This window comes from Solea solea, chromosome 6 (assembly GCF_958295425.1).
Source record: "Solea solea chromosome 6, fSolSol10.1, whole genome shotgun sequence".
Taxonomy (NCBI): domain Eukaryota; kingdom Metazoa; phylum Chordata; class Actinopteri; order Pleuronectiformes; family Soleidae; genus Solea; species Solea solea.
Window position 1 is genome coordinate 21,767,736 of NC_081139.1, and position 23,891 is coordinate 21,791,626.

A 23,891-nucleotide genomic window follows, 5' to 3' on the forward strand; every position below is an offset into this window, starting at 1 on the left:
AATATCAGTGTAATATCTCCACATGTTTTTCTATTGTTATTACCAAACTATCACTTGTATAGGAAACAACTGTTTTACCTCCCTGTTACAAATGATCACCATCATGTTCTTATACTCATGTAAGATGTAAAATGCTAGCACGTAATATCAGTTACTTGTGTAAGCAACCTAAATGTAACCTAACATGTACTTACAGCGTTTTACTTCTTGTCTGGTTGTTGTCTGCCCCCATGTATGCGTCGGCTGGATTTACAAAAACATGATTTTATAAACTCCCTCAGATAAACTGACAGCCCTTATGTAAACGGATAGTTAGCCGTGGCTGCCTGCCAGCGGCGGGTTCCGCTGCTGATTATTGTTAATGAAGGAGGAACCATGCAATTAATGAGGCCATTCGTCACCAACAAGGAAAGCTAAAATAAATTACTTATCTCTCATTAGAGCAAAGTGAACAAAATTATACAAAATTACAGTAGAACTTTAAATGGGCTTTGCTAATTAATTCAAACCAGGTCCTAATCAGTGTGAGCGGAAGACTGGACTTTGTTCCCTAATGAGATGAAACTCAAAGCTTCCCTGGACTTGAAATTAGAGGATATCGACATCAAAAGCTCCCTGCTGTGTATTCAGTCATACAGTAATTTCTCTCTTATTTTCCTAATAGCAGTGGGAATTTGTAGGAACACACAACAAACCCCTTTTCAGCTGAAGCTCCTTTTCTGCTCAGTGCGTCAGAGAGAGAGAGAGAGAGAGAGAGAGAGAGAAAACAACGGTGTAAATACACAATACGATCTTTGTATTTTCTGCGGAATAAGTAAATGTGTCTATAACGTTCTTAGAAAACTGATTTATGCCTTTTTTTTCCCTCACTTCCAGAGCCACGTTTATTTTTAAAGTCTGAATGTGGAGCTGGAGCACAAAAGTGTATTTTTCTACAATGAACACACTGTCCTTTCGTAATTTCTGTACTTGTCACATCTTGTTCTTAGTAATGTGTGTGCGCGTGCGTGTGCGTGTGTGTGTGTGCGTGCGTGTGTGGTGTGATATTAGTAACTTGAACCTAAAGGCACAGACTGAGGCTTGTGTGTTTTTCTTTGTGTCTGTCATCACATGCACTCTGTTTAAGCACATACACATACTACGAACACACACACACACACACACACACACACATTTTGACTGCCACTCCGTAGGCTGCACATTCCAACACCCATGAATATCACAAACCCGCAGTCTTGTGCTCCCTGCCTCACATTTGTGACTATATTTGTGCGCTTGCTGATGACCGCAGTGAGACTTTGTGCAAATATCTGCGGCCGCGCTGGAGGAGCTGCCGGTTGAGACACAGACAGAGGAAAGAAAGAGAGGCCATTGTTCGCACTCTGTGTGTTTGTGTCAGACATGAAGACGGGATGAATAGCTGAAGAACCTGATTGTGAATAGTTGTAATGTGACACGCTCCTCTTACAAGTTGTGTGTGTGTGTGAGAGAGAAGAGGGAAAGGACATGGCCGTCCGGGGAGTCCCGTGTTTTAAGTTTCAAAGGCAGCGAGCTGCAATTTGCCTAACTAAAAGAGTGGGAGTGAGCTTGTGTTTTTGTTCAAAGTGAAGGAGAAAGAGAAAGAGACATTTTTTTTTTCTTCTTCTTCTTCTCTCACATTCCCTCCTGCATTTGTGTGTCTCCTTCCTCAAAGCAGCAACAGGGGGCAGGGTGCTGCGAGGCGGGGAGGGTAATTGTCTCAAGGTGTGGAAAGAGCTCAGTGGGCTGATATTGTGCAGCTCTGCTCCCTGCAGTGTGTCATTGTAGTGTGTGAGTGTGTGGGTTACCGGATGGTGAAAGACAGGTACAGACTCTACTCACTGAGGAGGAGGAGGAGTTTTCTAAAAGAGCACTTTCATCATGTATTTATTTATTTTTATACATCACATCAAGGCTGCATGATTATCCTCCTAATAATGACAACAAATGGCTTAATGGATTCAGGGCGTTGAGAGAGATTTCAGTAAACAAAAGAAGGAAAAACAAAACAAAAAGAGAATTATTATGCAGCATGGAGTGTACAAAGCCACAGGCAGGACAAGTTTGGAAGTAGGTGTGTGTGTGTGTGTGTGTGGGGTGGGGGGGGGGAGTGTTAGAGCCCCAGTGGGGGTTTCTTCCAGAGTTCATCCCTCTTGAACGAGGGAAGGAAAGGGAGGAGGTGAGGCTGTCTCGTATACAAACTATCCAGACTCCGGTTCAGTGTGTGGCTCGCCTGCAGTGGAGTCACACTTCAATGTGACTGCAGGAGGGAACACAACTGAATCCATTCTAAACTGGATCAGATAGCAGAAACAGCCCTAGACCATGTGGGAAAAAAAGCAAACTTCATGTGGTAGACATAAAATACACGTTCATGTGAAAAAGTCAGGGGTAGATTTGTTGTTTTAGCAAAGCCATAGTGACCACATAGAATTATTTATGCAAAAATACAGGAAATATATGCACGCAGTATTGAAATAACAGATTCTTGTGTCTCTCCCCCCCCCCCCAAAAAACCCCCAGCTTCTACAGGTTAAAGTGTCAAGTAATTAGTGTGACCTCCTCTTACACTTGAGAGTGTAGCAGGACCCGGACTCTCTTAAACCTGGTGTTGAACCTTAATTAATGTCACATCATGGTAACATCTGTGTTTGTACTATTTCATGTCGAAAACGTCTGCTCTGTTACAGCAGACATGTTTAACATTATATACGTGTGTGGGGAGACTTTCATTCACTGGAATATAATAATATGTTCAAGCAACTTTCAATCACATCATTTAATCAAAAAGAAAAAAGCAAAGACAGATATAAAGTCATTGTCATGTGTCATTTTTGAATGTACTTTTAAAGTATATCCTGATTTTGTACTGGACTCAACATCTTCTCCTTAGCCTTATCTAAATTAAATCAATGTATAGCCTAAATTCACAAATCACACCTGTCCTTCAGTGAGCTGTACAGTGAGCTGTAGATGACAAGACGCCCCAATAACTCAAAAATATAACCGTATAACAGGAGGAACGAATGAAAGAAATACTAGGAAGAAGAACAAATAAACATTTAAACATTTAATAGACGCCTTGTTTACAGAGTAAGGCGACAAAGGGCTCATTGTATAACACCGTGACTAAAATGATGATGATGTACTGTGTTACAGTAGTAGTAGTTATATGGTTTTATATGTACAATAATGGAATTGTATGGAAACAGGGCTGAACAATTAATCATTTTCAAAACAACTTAAAATCACAAAGGCTGTAAATCAATGATTCTATTTTTGCAGCTGCAACTCTTTTAATTAATTACTGATTAACTTTAACAAAACTTTCATCTTCAAGTTTTTGTCTCCTTGTTTTAGCACAACTTTAGCAGTTGCAGGGCCATGGCAGTAGGGGGCGACCCCTCAAAACACCCCTTAATACCACAAGTTAAATAATCCTGTTTCCCTAATGGGTTCCAGTGCTTTGAAGTGTGATATGACAAATAGCATCACACCATTCTTTTTCAGGAAGGTTACAAGAAATGATTACAGCACAAGACGACAAGTTTCCTGGGTTTTTTCTGTTTGTTTTTCCTTGCTTGGTTTTTCACACACTTCATGTAAATATAGAATAGGTTACAGGATATTGCACTGGCTTATTCCCCGTGTGTGTGTGTGTGTGTGTGTGTGTGTGTGTGTATTTGTTACCTCTTTAGGACCTTTTCTGGGATGAACACTGAACTTGTTAGGACCAGTAGTCGTCGTGGAGACCAAAACCTGGTCCTCATTAAAGGAGAACTTAATTTCTGAAGAACTGGTAAAGTTTAGCACTATGATTTGAATTGTGGTTAGGATTAGGGCATTCACTGGTTATGGTTATGGTCAGGTTGTTAAAATGAATAGAAGTCAATGTGAGTCCGCAAAAGGATTGTGTGTGTGTGTGTGTGTGTGTGTGTCATTGTTATTGAAACTGGAGAAAATTAGCAAATGACAGCTTCACTGAACTGCTGCTCTCTCCATGCCTTTCTTTCATGCCCCCAGCAGGCTCTGCATAGTGGGAGTGATTTCCCTTCCTGTGAAAGAACAAAAAGAAAGTTAATGCTGGTAGAGAAAAAAAAAAGAAAGTAAGAAAGAAAGAAAGAACAAGGAAAGAGTAGTGGGGAGGTGAGGAGTGTTTGTTTTTGTTTGCAGAATATGAAATATGAAGGAGGAGTTGGAAAAGTTGAAGGAGAGAAGAGGGAGGGAGAGAAAGTTTGTTGCAAAGCCACTTGGAAAGCAAGCACACGCCCACCTCTGGGTGTAAGCCCCTCCCTCTTCTTCACCATCGACCCCACCTCCTTTTTTCACTGCTGAGGGAGCATGCAGATAGTTGACAGTGTGTGTGGTGGACTGTGAGAGGCCCACGGAGCCGGCGAGAGGGGAACTCAGATCAGTTACAGCAGGGAGGCAGACAGGCAAGTGATCTGAGAGCAGTTTGAAGAAGCAAGGAAACAAGGCAAACAAGGATTGTTCCATCTGGAGGACTTAGTTTGGAGGAGACAGGACAGGCAGTCAGTGGACATTGGCAGACAGACAGACAGACAGACAGCCAGACAGACAGACAAGGAACACCTGGACTGAGTAAAGGGCATTGAGTTACTTTAAGTACCGGGAGTTTTTGCAGCCCCTCAGCTTTGCTGCAGAACAATAGCACAGGACTGCAGCTGTGTGTGCTGTGATTTGAGAAGAGCATGTTTGACTGTATGGAGGCTCTGGGGTTGGCCCCGCGGCCCCTCTTTGATGTGTCCGGACAAGGCTCCTGCATGCTCGCAAAGGCCACCCCTTACTTCTCCGGCCTGGACCCCTTCGCCTGGGCTGGGACGAGCAGCATCCAGTGTGAGTACTCTGTCCTGTCCAGCAGCTCCGTGTGTGTGTGTGTGTGTGTGTGTGTTGTTATCACAGAGCTCTCTCCACAGGAAGAGTCAGATTCCTTTCAATTCTATGTCCCATTCTCACCCTGCAGCCTGTTTGTTTATGTGCTCAGTGTGCCTTTGTGAGAGTGAGTGAGTGAGCTGGGGAGTGCATATTTTTACATCACGGTGTTTGTTTTCTTTATGAATGACTTCACATGATTGACAGCATTTATTTTTTTTTAAACAATGTGAGACCTGACCCGGCGATGTGTCCAGAAAACAACAAACACCAACATCCAAACAGAGACAGCACTAACAGATTGATCGGGCCTGGAAAACTGGAGATCACGTGGGGTTGTGATTTGGGCAATACACACAGGAAGTGACAGGAAGTTAGAACAGATTTTTCTTTAGAAAGCGATTAAAGAAAAAAAAAACAATGGTCTGAATGGTGTTACTGCTTAGGCAATTTCATGCTTTAACATAGATTTGCCAGGGGGTGTAGTTAGAGGAAGTTACTCAAAGAATCCATTTCAGCATTTTTCTTTTTTGAAGACTTCTGTTGAAACGAGAAGTCAATTTTAATTTGTGAAAGCGTGAATCACTTACATCTGAGCACTCCCTGCGATGTTATTCTGCTCCACAGACCTGAGTGGATGACACAGAAACAGCCACACAGAGATAAAGGAGACAAATGTCATGGAGTCCACTTTCAGATTCTTTGGTTACACTTGGCTTTGTGGCTTGGAAAATCAAACATTGACTCTATCTGCCTACACAAGCTGACTCGCTGAAGTCACACCGCTGCAGTTTTTATTCCCAACAACAACATTGTCTCCTCTCACTCTGGTCCCCACTGAGCACCTTTACGTCTATTTATTTTAGTAATTATTTAGATACCAGAGCATCAAGTGCTGTCAGGTCCACAGTGCTCCCTAATGATGATGCATGAGCAGTCAGGATGACAAACACCACAGCAGGGCCTGTTACAACTCGCTAAGGAGCTTTGCCAGATGCCAGGCTGAAAGACAAATGTCCACAAATGGTCATCAATCAAGTGTTCTTTTTTATAAAAAATCTGTTTCGTTCAGTTTAGTCCAGTTTTCCAGTCCAGTCCAATCAAGTATTGCTGACATTTGCCTTCATGGTAAATAAAAACATAAACTCTCTGACACCACAAACTTCTACAATGTCACACTTTATTTTTTTTAAGAGTTTAGTTCATTGCACAAATGTGTAATATTTGATATAAGCTAAAGGGGGTAGATGAGGTGAAAATGAAAGATTGATCATGACACATCTGTATGTTCTGATAAGTCAGCAAATGATGCTGATTCACTAGTTTGGTGGTTGGTCAAACTCAGACTGATCTTAATGAAGAGGTCATCAATTTTCTGGACGAGTCATTTGTCATGTGCGGCCACTTGTTTTGAGCGTTTGAGACTCTTGAGAGTCTTCCTAGCATCTGTATTCAGTTATTTAAGGTGACAGAGAATAAAAGCTGTCTCCTCAAAGGTCCCCCAACATTTTTTGTTTTTGTTGCTGTTATCTCATTCTTCTGTGTCCAGGCCTGAAGCTACACACGCAGTAGTAATTTGACTCCCAGTCACATTAAACGGGTCTGATTTTGAATCGGACTGGTCTGGTTTTAGTCGGATCAGTAATTCTTCTTTTTTTCCCCCATAAACCAGTCCTTACAGGAAAGTGAAATAAATAATGTTGGATTTTAGGGGATTTTTTTTTTATGCTTTCAGAGAACTTGTTAAATTCCTTGCAGCACTTTGGCCTCTTTTGTCTTTTTGACACACGTATTCTGTCCTTCCTCTGTCTGTGTGTGTGTGTGTGTGTGTGTGTGTTTGTGTGTGTGTGTGTGTTAAAAGGGGGTCGGGTGGTGTTGGTGGTGGTCATCTTTTCCTGTGTTTTTTATGAGCGGCAGCTCAGCACCTCTGTGCCTTCCTTTGTTTCAACGTCAGGAGGCATTAAAGACAGCGAGGACATGCCAAAGTCTGTCCACTCTCTCTGTCACGCAGAGTTTCTCCTCTGTGTGACATTTGTTTTGGAGTTTTTTTTCCTCCTCATCTGCAGATCCCCTCTTCCTACACTTCATCCGTGCCTGTACTCTGGCAGGGCTTACAGTGTTGGTGTGTGTGTGTGTGTGTGTGTGTGTGTGTGTTTTCTCTCCCAGCAGTTATGTGTGTTTATTCTCTGCTCACACATGGCTCGGCTTACATGCTTTGTGTTGTGTAACCAGGAGCTTTTAATGATTCAATTACAATTACAAAAGGTCAATTAAGAGATTAGGCGGTGTGTGTTGGGGCATGGACACTTGAAAAGAGGCGAGGGCTGAAGCAGAAGTGGAAGAATGAAGTTGGATTTGGAATTAAACCCCCTTGCAAGCCTTTGTGTCTCGGTGTTATCGGCCTTGAGGGGAAATGGTCTCCTCTTCATTCAGAGATAATCTGCCTTTTCTCTGGCAACTCTTCTCTTTAAATGGGCTCTTCAAAGCGAGCGTAACAATGGAGCGGCATATCATCACACAGGAGGAGAACAGATAATATGAAACAATGCAGAGAGGCTGTTTCTCTGGCTGTGACGTGTGCCTGTTTAATGAGATAAAGTAGTTTTAGATGAAGTCTGTGTGGTTGTTTCTTAGACCTGAAAGCCTGGAGATTTAGGTCTGGACGTTCCCTGGAGTTGGTCATTCACATGTGAAATTAAAGAGATTATGAAAGTAATTACTTTGGTCAGGATAATAGGAAACTTTCCAATCGTCCCGTGTGTCAATATATTCACAACAACACTTTTTAAGAAGCAAATAAAATATCAATTTAATCGTTCAAAAATATTGTATTTTATTGTTTGAAAAATACACTTGTTCTTTTGCGCTCCCTGATTTGTTTTGTTTTTTTGCGATTCTGACCATGGGCGGGGCCTTAGGGAGCTGTCTGCTGATTGGCTACTGAGTTTTGGAGTGACTGGAAGTAGTCACAGGCTTGCAGTCGCTGTCCGTCTGGAACTTGTAATTGTAAGTATCTAACGTTTGTCAGATTAGAAACGTTAGATACTTTTTTTACAATTGTTGTAAATATTGACTTATTTTTAATTTGTAAATAACTTTCAAAAATACACCACTTCTCTCCCTCTCTCTCTCTCTGTGTGTGTGTGTGTGTGTGTGTGTGTGTGTGTGTGTGTGTGCGTGTGTGTGACCTTTCCTTCAAAGGCAGATTCTTGTCGCTGTAGTAAAACTGCTTTGTCCATTCCTGTGTCCAATCCACCATCACAGTTTAACAACAAACCCTCAAAAAAAAGTCATTAGTTATAGGTAATATAAGAAAGAGTGATGTCATTTTAAATTTCATTTGTTGTTAATAAAAAAACTACCTTAAGATGCTCCTTCACCTGTATTAAATGCCGCTGGCTCTCAGTTGAGTCTTAAACCTTTTAAATAAAGAGGATAACCAGCATGTGATGGATTATTATTGACTTTATACTAATTGTAACTCAGTTGAGGTCAATTTTAAAGGAAGAGTCGGTCTTAGTATCTCATTTAATCAAAAGACAACGTAAAAAACTTGGATTTATGTGTGAGTTATGTAAATGAGGTGAAATTTAAAAATAAGACTCTGTATTAGCCTGATTATGGTGAAATAGATTACCATCACTAAATGAAATGTGTTTTTAAAAATGTGACAACATGAACTGGTTGTTTCACTATGCCCATAAATTAGATTTGTACAAAAATCCAGGACTATTAATTGTAACTTACTGTATGTTCTACTCTGGCTTTTCTCGTCCGTGTCACTAAAAAATAAATGGCGTCTTGTCGGGCGTCGATTGGGCTGGGCACATTTTCCATGCATGACACAAAAATCAAAGATCAATCAACTAAAACGTATGCATGAATACTTCAGATGTTTCTCATGTGAGTGTGTGAGTGTGTGCCAGAGTCGTGAGAGAGTGAGGATTCAGATGTGTACACAGACATTATTTATATTCCATTTTATTTATTTACCTTATTATTTTCCTGCTCATGGAAAAGGAAAGAAGACCTTTTAACAGGAAGTCGCCTCTGAACTGGACCGGTCGGTTTCCAGTTAATCCTGCAAGTGAGACAAGTTGCATCAAGTTGTTTCTGTGCAACCCGGATGAAAAGAAAGAAAACATTAAACTATGAGAACAGTCAGTACAGTTTCCTATAGACCAGTCATCGCCAGAGACATGAGAGAGACATGGGTTGGGAGCCACAGATGAGTCACCAACTCAATTTACAGAAAGCGTTCCCAGCATTTTTAAGATTTATGTTTATGTTTTCAACATCGACGGTCTGCAAGGAAAACACTACATGTTATAAATCATGTAAACTCTAATCAGATTATTTGTAGTCATCACATCGCAGTGTGCATGTTGACATGTTGACAAAGACCTCACACTTTAAAAGTCTATAGACTCACTTTGTGCGAATGTGCCGGCACATGACAAGTGCTGTTGACTTGATAAGTTTCACAATCCCTGATTCTGAATCATCGCTGTCTCATATTGTTTTGTCAAGAATCCCTGAAGAGTGTCTGTCAAAATGAAAGCATTGAAACCGGCCGTCTACCTCATCGTTATATGACAAGATTAAACATTTGTCTTTGTTGCATGTGATGAGCGATCAAATTAGGTCGGAACGCATGGACGCCGGAGCTGATTCTAACTGATTAAAAAAAAAAAAAAAGAAGCAAAAATGGAAAGCCAGTTTATGGGGTGTTATAAAAAAGAAAAGGTGTATTGTATGTCTGATGATGAATGGGAAGGACAAACCCTGTGATTTAACAACCTGTCCCATAAACGCTGCCTCCCCCACGCTCTGCAGACAAAGCTAAACTCCGTGACCATGGAGAGAGAGGAGAAAAAAAACAACAAAAATAACGTGAATGTTTTTTTTCCTCCTAAAGAAAAAAAACAACAACACTAAAATAAGTGACTTTCATCACAGATCAGTCTCTACTGAGCGACTATTCAGACCTTGTTTGTGCTCACCTGAGCCCTGTGGACATGTGGACAGTGTTTCCAGTAGTTTCAAAGTTTTAGATGTTTGTCTTAGTAAGACTGTATAAATGTGAGTGTGTGTGCTTTTGTGTGTGTGTGTGTTTGTCTGCCTCCCTTTTTTAAGTGTTTGGTGCCACTCTTTTTATGGCGCTATCTCCTGGACAGTAGCTTGGTTTTCACAGCCTTTTCTTTTAAAGGCGCTGCCAATGACAGGAAGGACTCCTCCTCCCTCCAGCACAGGAAGGCAGGAGAGGACAGAGGAGGGAAGAGGGTTATTAGTGAGGGTTGAGTTGGGGGGGGGAGGGGGGAGGACGGACACTGGTATTGAACTTAAAACAGCTGATGAAAGGGATTGTCACTCAGATCTCCCCCATCTCCTCCCTGCTGTCATGGTAATTATTCACTCAGCATATTTGACTTTGAAAATCTCCCCCCACTCTTTATCTGTGCATGAATTACAGCTAAATACACAAGCTTTAATTTGATGTATTTTTTATTTTTATTTAACCCTTGTTTGCACAGATGATCTAGTTGAAACATTGTCAAAAGAGACCTTGTTAAGCACGACTCTTCCATGGTGTAGCCTGGGATATTTGCTTTTAGCCACATAAAAAAAAAATGACTCACCCAATAAAACAAGTCTATGACATGTTAAGTATGTGTTTTTTAGAACTGCTAATCACAGCCTTTTTCTACAGAAACCAGAGTTGTGTAAACTGCTCACTCCCCACACCAAAGCCCATAGAGAAAACCAGTGGTTTTTCATTCCGGCACACAGGATTATTTTGATTCACTGCTGCCCCCATGAGTAAGTTTAAACATGTTATTTTGTGACTTCAGTGTTTGAAATGCTTTGTTCAGATTTACTGAAGTCACACAACCTCAACAAACAAGACAGCACTAGACTACTAGCTCCTTTGGCCCATGAGCTTAAAACGCTGATTTTCTTAATGGGCTTTGGTGTGGGAGTATGAGCAGATTACAAACTCATGTTTGTAATCTGAAAAAGGCCAGTCGATGGTGAAAAACACATTCTTAAGACAATTTTATTAGCCGATCCTTTTGTTGAAATCTGTTTTAATGTGAGTCCCTGCTGGCAGCCATGTTTTCAGTGAGACCAAGTGCCTGTGTCCTACTCAGACACAGCTCAGTGAAGTCAGAGCTTACAATAATATGGTAATACCTGATAGAACCACACTTTAACATCCTTATTTAATAATCTGAGTGCAAGTTGAAAGTGTCATTTTTTTAATTAGGCAAAATTCACTCAGCCGATCATGAATTATTCCACTGTGGTCTCATGCAGCAGCCCACACACACACACACACACACACACACACACATTCCAAAGCCTTCCGCTGAAGTGGTGAGTTTTGTAAAATCTGAATCTGCTCTAAATCCGTCTGCTGTGGACTGTGTGAAAGAAACATGAGTGGACATTTTAAAGTTTCTAGTCTGGCTCAGAGCAAAAATGAAAACGATGCAACTTAAGTGAAGTACACAAGATTATGTACGGTAACATAAAGTCTAGTTCAATGAGATGTGTGATGTTGGCAGGTTGAGTCAGGCTGAAGGTCCCATCGGCCAAATGTCACTTCCAACCGGAGTAGAGAGAGACAGAGAAAGACAGAGAGAGAGACGCCTTCAACGTCACTGTAAAGCAAACCATGTTCACACTCTGTGTGTCTGTGCGCTGTATGTACACTCGGGCTGCTGGGATGTGAGCAGTCATAGGCCGATGGCAGGTATCACACGTACCCGTTAATGCACAATGACAGATCACTTTTGTCCTGTTGAAACATCAAACGTCAACAGTTGAGTGCTGCTGTCGTCAGGGATGCGGTCGATGACAAATACAGCTGTTTTCCACTTCAAAGAACTAACCTGTTCATTTCCTCTGGTAAAAAAAAGAAAGGAAGCTAAAGCTGTGTTGTCCTAAATCTACATTCATTCAAGTTATGATCACGGTGTTTAGATGTTAAAACTGTTCAAAGGTTAATATATGAGTATTTGGGCCAGTCTGTTCAGTGTAGCTGCTGCTCCTGCTCAGCTGTGTCATATTTTAAGAGTCATTCTCTTGTAAAACTGATATAAAACCTTGGTTTCTTAAATCTGAGGACGCATTCAGAGCTGATAAAGAAGATTTCTGCTCGTGGAAAAGCATTTGTAAGCTCAACAGTGACGTGCTGATCTGACAATAAACACACAAGAACAAATGTAGGAAAAAAATCACAATGATTGTTTTATTGTCCCGGCTTTTTATCCTCACTGAACCAGTGTTTTAGGACAGTCTCAAAAGGCCACCCTTGTTTTTTGGTTGGTAAATTCTGTCTCTTTTTCTGTGATTGTTAACATTTTAATTTATACTTAAAAATTTAAATTTCAGTTTAAGCAGAGTTATAGCACCACATACAGGCCCTGCATACTATAGCTTTTATAGTTGTTTTGGGGGGTTTCAAGAATGAAAAAAAGAATACTAATGTATAGGGAAAGTTCTGTTTCTGTGTGGTTAAGACCTCAGAGGAAATGGGAGAGAGGAAAGCTGGGAAGTAGTAATAAAGAATATTAACGTATATTGACTTACGTGACAGAAGCTACAAAGTGGACTTTCTTGCCACGACGTTGTCACGTAGTGCAAATAAAAAAAACAAAGCAGAGAGAACTAGCAGCTGCTCTATATACAGTATATATGATATGGGAAATATGCGTGAGGTTAGAATGTATAAAGGTGGCTGATTCACACGCGTCACCTCGTGTCTTTTGTGTCCAGTGGCGTGTGCTGATTGATGTTGTGACACACTAAGAGGTGAGCTGTAAGTTAAGAGCAGCCAGGTATTTTTTTTTTTCTCAGGCTGAGGCTGAGCTCAGTTCAGGGTGATGACAGCTGCTGACACTTTTTGGCTCCGCTCCTTTTTTCTCCTCAACGCCAGGTAAAGGCACCTCCCCTCCTCCCCTCCTCCCCCTCTCTCCTTTCGCTGCACTCAGTTCGGTGTCTCTCTCACCCTGTCTGTCTTGAGTCACGTCCCTCCTCACCCGACTCTCCCCACCCTCAGACGGTGTCAGTCTGCCGCTCTCCTTGGCGCCAGATGCAGCGTCTCGGTTTCAGCAGGAGCTGCTTTTCCACTTGTTCTCCCAGGGACGCTTTCACATTGTCAGTGTTACTATATAAACAGAAAACAAAGATCGGGTTGCAGCAGTGCCACTTCTTTCTGCTCTGCCTCGTCTCTCCTCGCCCTCCACACCTGGGCTCTAATGCCCCCCAAACTGACGACATAATGGTATTTACCCTCTGCTCACCGGGCGGCTTTTTGTTTACATGTAAACCCGTGTTTTGGAAACATGACACTCTCTTCACCACTTGGACTATCATCAACTCACCTGTTGATGGAGATGTTAAAGCTCGACACGCAGTCGTCAGAGTGATTATTTAGTCGGACATAGACTCCAGAAATTAGAGATATTCAGTTTGTTATCCAGTCCGAAAGTACAGCATCACTATGTGCAATAATATCACAAAAATCACAAATACTAGGTCTCTTTGTTTAGAGTAGCAGTGTTAGATCAAAATTATTTGTATAATATATTTATATAACTATTAATTTTATGTTGGGCTTATTGTTGTTTATTTTTAGTTTTTTTCTCTTGCTTGAAACTGCTCGTCTCTCTGTGGACATAATTTAGAGCAGTGGTCAGCAACTGGCGGCCCGTGTGCCAGAACTTGGCCGTCCAGTGTTAATATCCGGCCCAGTACATGAATTTAAATATATGGTTCTTTGTTGTTGTTTTTTAAATGATTTGCTTATATTCACAAAAACAACAAAGTCACGCAGAATTCAGAGCCTTTTATTCTTAAAAAAAAGATTAACTGACTCAAAGTCATAAGTACCAGTCTGTGGCAAACTCAAGTTACATCCAATAAATGTTCACTTTAACAAAGTGAATACTTAAGATTAGAAGAAAAAAAGATAAGTAGAAAGGCCCAGTATTTTAACACCCTAGGCCAAATTTGTGTAACTAAAGTAAGAAATGTCCATTACTGTCAAACAAGTTCACACAGTGCTGATGACGTCTATCAGCTGCACTCTGTGTCTCTGTGCTTTTTAATTGTGAATATTTTCTGGTTTCTTTGCTCCACATAACAAAGAAATCATTAAAACTGAATGATGTTTGGTTTGTGGACAAAACAAAACTAAATATTTGAGAACAACATCATTTTTGAGCTTTGGGAAACACCATTCGACATTTTCCAAACATTTTATGGATCAAACAACTAGTGGATTAATCGTGGAAATAATCAACAGATTCATTGATTATGAAAATTATCATTAGTCACAATCCTACAATTGTGACTTTGCAACTGAATTTTAATTTATTCATTCATTTATTGAGGTGACAAAACCAAAAACGTTTATTGTCAAATAAAATAAATTGAATGAATGTTTATGCCAACACAATGAATCTGCTTTTACAAAGTACAAAGTTTCAACCCGGCCTGAAAATCCACGTATTATCTGAAATCACACGTGTGCTGTTCCGGCTCACAGTGGGAATTTAAAACAGCAACAGAAAAGCAGGGTTACACTAATCTCACTCCTCAAAAAAAATAAAGAAATAAAGAAATAAATAATGAATAGCTGGTGTGCAGTGATCCCACTTGGTGTGTTCTCTATTTCCTTTTCATGCCATGAAACCATGAGTCACGGGCACTTGTGTTGAATAATTACAGGCTCGCATACGCACTGCATCAAAGCCACATATTATTATCAAACTTATAAAAACATGCTTCTCTTTCTCGGGGGCTGTGTTTTTTTTGAAGTCACGTTAGAAATAGAAGGATGTGTGTGTGTGTGTGTGTGTGTTGTGTTTGAGCACATGACTACGATTTAAAGCTGCTGCCGCTCATTCGTTTAGGACTCGCCTTCTTCAGTCAAGGTCAAAGTTAAATGTTCAAGATTTTATTTAACCTTTTGGTCACTGGGAAGTTTGTGTCCTCTGCCTCACCTCCCTCTCTCCCTTTCTTTCTCTTTTCATTTTTCCCCCCTCTGTTTTTATTAGATTATTCCTTTGTGCCTTTGCTTCTCTGTTTTTTGAAACCTTACCACTCTTTTTAATGACAAGCTGTGGGTTCAGGTTGGGGTTGCTGCAGTGGGGTGGCAGAATTGGGGGGGGGGCACATTTGGTTCAGTTCTGTGCTATCCATTGAAGGTGACAGGAGGGGCTGTGACTTTGGGTTTTTGACCCTGGATTCTTTATTTTTACTAGGAAGGGATCCAAGGATGGAGCTGTTGATGTGAATAGCTGCCCAAGGTGACTGGATCCCAATAAAGAGACGGTCAGCCTGGCCGGGGGCCTCCTTCCCATCCCCAACACAGCGTTTATTGGGCCTGCTTATGAGCCTGGGCAACTATTAAACCCTGTCCAGCCTGCACTGAGGAATTTAGGGCCAGGAAACAAGAGAGTGGGGGTGGGAGTGGGCAGAGGGAGGTGAAGTTGGGGTGACTGAAGGTGAAAGTTGAAAGGCATGTTCGAAGGAATCTGGTTGTTCTTTAGTCATCACCTTTAAATCCAGACCAGGCGCGTTACTGTTACATCTGAGTGAGAGCGAGGGGAGTGTGCACGTTTGAAATCAGCCACACGGAACTTTGTCCTTTCCTGCATCTGGTTTACATTGTTTGTTTTCAGCGTTTTCACTGGCAGCACTTTGCAACGGCAAATGGTGTTATACAGTCAGCCATTTTCTTTAAAGAGACAGGGAGAAGGAAGAGAAGGAGACGGCCCGGTCTCATAAACATCCCTGCTCTGTTTGTTCACATGGAGCTGGAGGTATATAGGCAGGTCTGGTTGGACAGCCTTTCAAATAAAAATGTGCACACGTGTGTGTGTGTGTGTGTGTGCACGTACCCAAACACATGCAGATACAAAAAAATTCAGATGTCAGTCAAAAAGTCAACAGAGGTATGTCGCTCCCCCACTCACCAGTAAATGGAGAAGCCAATCAAATCTCAGCTGCCAATCAGCATTTTATCAGCAGGGCCATCTGGCCATCAGCTAATTGTGTCTCTTTTAAGGCTGTCAATCAGCAGTGTGTGCGCCCCCCCCCCCTTTTTCTCTTAAAAATGTCTGCCTTTGAGCTTGCCTTCTGGCTCCAAGGGGTGTCCCGCATGGGGTCGGGGGTTGTTTGTTGACCAACTCTCTCTTAATCAGTTGCTGTATTCGCTTTGATCATCGTTTCAAAGACTTTTATGAAGAGCTCATACAAACAGGAAAGATGCTCTGATTCATTCGTTTCTTTCTTGTCTCTGCAGCGGTGGAGACCCAGAGCACCAGCTCAGAGGAGATGGTGCCCAGCTCTCCTTCTCCTCCTCCTCCTCCCCGGGTCTACAAACCCTGCTTTGTGTGCCAGGACAAGTCCTCTGGTTATCACTATGGAGTCAGCTCCTGTGAGGGATGCAAGGTAAATACAGCATTTAGCCACATGAAGGCTTTATAGGACGTGAACTGTTGAACCGATGATGTCCTCTAAAAAAGAAACTAGGCCTCAGTGAGAACCTGATGTTGAGCTGCAGCCTGGAGACAGATGTTAGGGCTGCGCAAGGATGTTTGTTGTTATTAAAGTGCCCTCTAGTGTTTCCTGACATGTACTGCATGTATTCAGAGACCAACACATGGTCACTGCATCAAAATTAAATAGAACTATTGACAAATGGATTATTTACAGTAGAGCTCAGTAACTGGTGCTTCAGTGTTAACATCCGGCCCAGCAGATGAATTAAAATATCAGGTTTTTAAATGATGAACTGAATTAGATAAGATTAAGATAAGTTTTTAGTCACGATTAACAGTCTGTGGCAAACTCAAGTTACTTTTTTTAAACCAACACATCCCATTAATTAGCCTTTTCATTTTCTTTTCATTTTCTTTTTATAAAAATTAAGAAAAAAAGTAGATAAGTAGAAAGAAATAGTATTTTAACATCCTAGGCCAAATGTACCCCTGATTTAGAGCTTAAAACTGTATAACTGTAATCAGTTTTAAATGGAAACAAATGTCCATTTCAGTCAAACGAGTTCACACAATGCTGAATAAGTCTTCCAGCTCCGCTCTGTGTCAGTACAGCGGTGCTTGGATGTCGTGTGGTCTGGTGTCATTCCCACACTGCACACAGGAAGTGATTTGTTTTATGTTAAGACAGACGCCAGTAAATCAACACAACTGAGACTAAGACCACAAAAAAAGAGAAATCTACATCTAATCTACAATCTAAACCCTCGATAATTCATCATCAGTGTGAAGGATTCATCACCAACAACAAAAGTCACCAAACGTTCAACACTGCAGCTCTGAGATAAAATGAACATGTGGATGTTTATTTTCTGTCTTGAAGCAGTGCAATAGAATTTTTATTTGTATTTTTATGGATTCCAGGGTTTCTTCAGGCGCAGCATCCAGAAGAACATGGTGTACACATGCCACAGAGACAAGAACTGTCAGATCAATAAAGTGACCCGTAACCGCTGCCAGTACTGTCGGCTGCAGAAGTGCTTTGAGGTTGGCATGTCCAAAGAAGGTAAGTGTCTGAGACAGTAGTGGGCTCCGTGGGGGGGTAAATAACCCTGAGGCTGTGATTATTTTCCACCATTAAAAGAAACAGTGGAGGTTTTTTGAAAGTGTTGCCCGTGGTTTTTTTGCCCTGCAGCGGTGCGCAACGACAGGAACAAGAAGAAGAAGGATGTGAAGGAGGAGGTGGTGCTGCCAGAGAACTACGAGCTGAGCGGAGAGCTGGAGGTGCTGGTTAATAAAGTCAGCAAAGCTCACAAGGAGACCTTTCCTTCTCTGGGCCAACTAGGAAAATACACCACAGTAAGTTGTTTTTATCCGTCTGTAAACTCCCACAATCCACTCCAGCATTAGTTCACTGCTTTGCCACGATGACAAACATGAGGCACACAAACTGAAATGTCCTTCTTTCTTTCTCTCTCTCTCCCAGAATTCAAGTGCTGACCACAGAGTGCAGCTGGACTTGGGCCTGTGGGATAAGTTCAGTGAGCTCTCCACTAAGTGCATTATAAAGATCGTGGAGTTTGCCAAGCGGCTACCGGGCTTCACTACGCTCACCATCGCTGACCAGATCACCCTCCTCAAATCTGCATGTCTGGACATCCTGGTACGGACCACACGCTCCTATTACTTCTTCCATAACTGCTGAACTTGTCAATATGATGAATTCTTACCGGGTGTCCTTTCGTCTCTGTCTGGTTTAGATGCTGAGGATATGCACTCGTTACACTCCAGAGCAGGACACGATGACCTTCTCAGATGGCCTGACTCTGAACAGGACACAGATGCATAACGCCGGCTTTGGTCCACTCACAGACCTGGTGTTTGCCTTCGCCGGTCAGCTGCTGCCGCTGGAGATGGACGACACAGAGACGGGGCTGCTCAGTGCAATCTGCCTGATCTGTGGAGGTAAACAGCAGAATCAAAGACATTAAACACTCTTAAATCTTATATTTGCAAAAATGTGAGGAACATCTCCTCTATTGGGCCAAGAAGACAGAGAAAAAAAACAACAAAAACAAACACCTCATCAAGGTTCCATCTCTTATGAGCATAGGACTTGCTTAAACGTGTGTGTTCCATATTAAAAAGAGCATCTCATAACATTAAATTATCAATGCTTACTCATCATGCTGTGTCTTCCCTCTGGCTCTCGCAGACCGCATGGACCTGGAAGAGCCGGAGAAGGTGGACAAGCTGCAGGAGCCGCTGCTCGAGGCCCTGAAGATCTACACCCGCCGCAGGCGCCCGAACAAGCCTCACATGTTCCCGCGCATGCTGATGAAAGTCACAGACCTGCGAGGAATTAGCACCAAAGGTCAGCGGACAATTGACATGCCATTGTATTTAGTATTTAGTGTATTTAGTCCTAACAAGGGCCTCTCTGCGTGGAGTTTGCATGTTCTGTGTGTGCGTGTGTGTGTGTGTGTGTGGATTTTCTCCAGCGTCCTCCCACTCTCCAAAAACATGCAGAGGTTTAACTGAAGACTCCAAATGACCCATAGGTGTGTCTATAGATAGATAGAAGGATATATAAATACTTTATTGATCCCCACATTCACATTGTCCAGCAGCACTTACATGTAAGTATAAAAAACAGACAAGTATAAAACGAAAAACAGTTAAATAGTAAAAAAAAAAAACTGTAACTAAAAAATAAATATTGCGCTGTTACTTGTGGGGGGACAGTGAGATATGTCAAGTTTAAAATAGTTGGCTATACAGTCAAAAATTAAGTTGTGGTTAAAAATGAAATGTTATCATTTGATGCACTGTACTAGATAATTGCTAAGAGATAATTAACATCTGCAGTCTTTTAGCAGGTCGGAGCTAAGGCTGAACAAATAAATATAAATAGCTATTACAATTTGAAACAATCAGTAAACGCACTGGCTACAGTTTTAGTGTTCTATGTTCAGACCACTTTGCCCTGAGATGTTCTGTTGGTGTGATGTCACATCTTTTTAAATATATATAACACACAAAAGTTTGAACTGAATTTGACAGATTATATCCCGAATCCTAATCCCAATTAGGTATTTTCTCCAAATCCTTTAGCCCAGGTCAGAACCACACCAAGACAGAACTGAACATATAACCTTTACATGCAGGACATCAAATTAAAGCACAACGCAACTGTTTGTCAAAACAAATTAAACACATGTGGACATTAAGTGTCAAAAATTTTGGTTTTAAAATTTATAAAAGTGCCGAGGCAGCCTGATCCCATTATTTGCAGCAGGTACAAATAAGTAATAGTATTTAAAAGTAATAAAAATCATAAGTAAATCACCTTAAATAGTTCCAAATGATTTCTTTTTTTATTTTAACATGCATATACAGTATATATACATATATATATATATATATGAACATATATAAATAACGTTGTCAGATTTTAAACGCTAACATTCAAATCAACCTTTGTGTTGCTGTAGGTGCAGAAAGAGCCATCACGCTGAAGATGGAGATTCCAGGGCCGATGCCTCCTCTGATCAGAGAGATGCTGGAGAATCCCGACACCTTCGAGGACAGCAGCGACTCAGGGGACAGCGCCGCCTCCACCGCCGACGCCGCCACTGCCACCGCCCCTGCCCCCGCCCCCGCCGCTCCAGCCATCAAGCAGGAGGAGAAAGCCACGGACGAGTCGGCCGTGGAGGAGGAAGAGGACGACGCGGAGGACGACTACTGGGACGAGGAGAGAGAGCGGGAGGCGGACAGTGACAGGGAGCTGTGGGGGGAGGCGGCGGTGGCGGCGGCCGCAGCAGCTACAGCAGCGGCGCTGGCGGCGGTGAAGAGAGCTGTGACTGGGAAAACACAGTGAGAGAGAGACAGAGAAAGAGAGAGAGAGAGAGAGAGACACGACGGTGCTGCATCCTCCTCCAGAAAAGTCTGTCCACAACTTTTGACTGGTACTCTATATATATATATATATATATATATATATATATAACAATTTGTTGGCATACAGCACATATTTACATATACTGTACATATTCTGGGCTGAGAGGAGAAACGTGTTCAGTCTGGCGTGAGAAACACAGAGAGAAATAAAGCACTAAGTATCAGTGGATTGAGGAAAAGAAAAAAAAGCACATTTTTAAAATCACTGTGCCAAAAACGAGACTTTCTGAAAAAGGTATTTCAAAAGTGTTTTGTCCACACAGAGGAACCAGAGGACAGAAGAAAATGCACTCCTCCGCTAAATATAAGGGCTATGCTGTGTATAAAGTTTGATGGTAAAAGAAAAAAAGCATTGAAACAACAGAACTTAACATGGTGTCCGTTTGTCTTCTCAAAATTCCTTTTATTACTATTCAGAGATATGCTTCTTATTTTTTTATTTTATTGTATGGTTTTCTGACGTACGTACACATGTCTGTTTTGTTCTTTCGGGACTGTCTTCATGCCTGTTTTCTTTTGAATATTTTGCCCCTCAGTCTTGCTTATATTTGACTGGACATATCTGTTGTTGGTTTTATTTGTATTTGTAAAAGCTTGTGTTTATTTGTATGCGTTTCACAGCAAAAAGAAGCAATAGAATCAGGAAGAAAAAAAAGCAATAGGAAAGCAAGAGCAGGTCATGAGCAGGACTCAAACTCACGGTTTGTAACTCAGTCTTTTAAACTCGGAACATTTACGTGTCGTTGCTTCACATTGTGTCAAAACAAAATGATAATCAAATATTCCAATTCACAAAAACAAAAGGGTACAAACTCGAATCAGCACAGTCTCAGGTTGATTATAAAAGGGCCAAATCTCATCTGTCAACAGAGATTTGATTTAAAGAACCCAAACGTTGCCATTTTTGCCGAAAGTAGAAAAGATTTGTCTTGTTTTTTTACTACGATGTACCAGGTACAGGTAAGCCATACGATCTCCATGTTGTCAGAGTGGGCAAACACGAATCAGCGTCGCAGAAGAAAAGCTGTTTACGTCACAGAAAACCTCAGGTGTGTGTGTGTGTGCGTGTGTGCGTGTGTGTGTGTGTGCGTGCTTGTGTGAGTGATGTGCAGATGTCATGTTACTGTCATTACTGCCATAAGCATTTATGCAAAAACTCTTAAGAACTTGTTGTGTCTTGTAAATGAAAGAAGACAGCGGGAAATATCAGAAAACGAGAAGATGTTTGGTATGAAATCACTCACCCAAAGATGTTTAGTTTGGACAGAATCACAGACGTCACAGCGGATCACATGAAAGGACCTTTGTGTTCATGGCTGCTGTAATGAGTGATGCAAAACACGGATTATGTCATAAATACCTTTTTTTATTCGTTTTCTTTTCTCTTTGAGACAATACAACTTTTTTATGCAATGTGTGCGTGTGAAATAAGTCAGTATTTGTGTTCTCCATCAACACATGGTGGCTCGACGTTGTAGATACAGTGTGAGGAATAAAGGAAAAAGGAACTCTTTATTGTAAAGTGTTGAGCGGGGGGGGGGGCTGCCGGTGTGTGTTTGTTAAAATGTGTCCTCAGTAACACACCTGAAGCCATGAAGGACACGCAAGGTGATTTAAGCATGAAACAATCAACTCTTGACGCCGTGATGACGTCTCAGTCTGAGGTCGAACAGGAAACTGTCTTCAGTGTAGTCGCTCGCTCTGTTTCTCTTTCACACACACACACACACACACACACACACACGTCGTCATCATCATCATCATCACTGCGTCTGCTGATTCCACTCACTGTTATTTAGTATTTAAAACTGTTTATACGTCATATAACCATTATATTTTAGTCCATATAAGTCCAATTTGAGCAATCGGTGCAGTAAAAGTGTTGCTTTGATGACACAGACCTGAGCTCAGTATACAAAAGAATAATATGTTTAAAAAAAAAAAAAGACCAAAGATTGACTTAATATCACAATCATGATCTCATTTCTTGTTTACGTTTGAAGCTGGAACCATTTTTCTATCTCTGTGTTTTTATATAGAGTGTGTACAGTATGTGATGATATTATAACCACAGACACCTCACAAGTTCTGCTTCAGTCTGACGAAACCGCTCAAACACACACACACACACACGGAGAAAAAGAGAGGGAGGGAGACACAAAGACAAGCCTCCTGTTCATGTTTTCACTTGGTTTTTTTACGTCCAACTTAATACTTTTTGTTATTTTGTGGCTTATTGTTTGCTCAAGTGTTATTTGTTTGTTGTCTTACTTTTACTTACTTACTTTTTTTTTATAAAGGCGCTTTTGGTTCTCAAGCCCTTCACTGTGTCTTCTTTACTGTGTTAACTTATCTACAGTTTGTTTTTCATAACAGTCATTGCACACAAAAACACAACAAAAACATGTATGACTTGGCTAGAATACTACTTAGAAAAATCTAACCAAAAACTGGACAAAATTTGATTAAATTTTACTTATTACAAGCAGAGAAATCCTCTCATGTAACAAATACTTTCTGAAAATTAGTCTTCCTTTACTTGATTAAGCTGAATTTAAGAATTTATACCTCATTTATACCATGAGAGGTCGTTAAAAAGTATTTTTAGATTTTACTACTATAATTTCAAGGTCAGTTGTGAATATTTTACCCACATTTATATTTGTGTAAGTCTTAGAATTGGCCTTTATTTGTACTTTAACCCTTAAAACCTAAGCCTTAAAATGTCCGTCTGGAGTTTTTTGCTTAATTTAACCATAAAAGGACCAGAAAATGTCCTGTGAGTAAGTACATTTGCCAATTATTCCAGAATAACGTTCAATATTTGGCAGTTATCTGCAATTAACTGCATGTTAAAATACTGTTTTAACAATTGAAAATGAAGAAAAAAAATTTGTTTTTCTTCATTTACACCAGATTTTGCATGTTAAATTTGAAATTTGAACAGTATAAAACATATTTAAAAAATGGAAGCTATGCACAGGCGTTTCTCCAACTCTCTCCTCTTTGGTGACAAAGACGCAGATTTGAGTGAAATGACCGTAATAGCCACATGTTGGCTTTGACGTGTGACTTCTCAGCTTTCAGAAACCGTTGGAACTTTTCCGATAGCATTAGCCCGTGCTAACGTATCGACTTGGATACACTCGGGGTTAAAGGGCAAGGGCCTCGCTTTATGCACTGCCATGTTTCTACAGTAGCCTACAGAGGGAAATCCTTCACTGTCCATGTCACTTCACATACTTCTGTGAGGTTAGTTCATTTTACTTGGCTAGAATACTTAAAACTACCTTGAATGACCTTTTTCCAACTGAAATTGTCCTTAAAAAGAGGAAAACTAACCAAAAACGACAAGATTACAAGCAAATGCATGCTCTCACATAAAAAAATCTTTACTTAAAATGAGTGGATGAGTCTCCCTTGACCTCAGAATGTCTTATATTTGCACACACACCATTTTACCTCACAAACTTAAAATACATGAGTAGTGAACAAACAAACCAGGAG

The 23,891-nt window shown here is 41.0% G+C and overlaps 1 protein-coding gene across 1 annotated transcript in view; it reads left to right on the top strand.

Moving 5' to 3' along the window:
* Positions 1-22,337, top strand: part of LOC131460660 (retinoic acid receptor gamma-like) — a 38,264-nt gene extending 15,927 nt beyond the window's left edge. The window contains exons 3-9 of the mRNA XM_058631329.1: positions 16,229-16,377; positions 17,349-17,490; positions 17,620-17,783; positions 17,911-18,087; positions 18,185-18,389; positions 18,640-18,798; positions 19,919-22,337. Of these exons, the coding sequence (XP_058487312.1) occupies positions 16,229-16,377; positions 17,349-17,490; positions 17,620-17,783; positions 17,911-18,087; positions 18,185-18,389; positions 18,640-18,798; positions 19,919-20,304 (1,382 nt within the window). The 3' untranslated portion in view covers positions 20,305-22,337. The remainder of the gene's footprint in view (positions 1-16,228; positions 16,378-17,348; positions 17,491-17,619; positions 17,784-17,910; positions 18,088-18,184; positions 18,390-18,639; positions 18,799-19,918) is intronic.
* Positions 22,338-23,891: the final 1,554 nt, after the last annotated feature.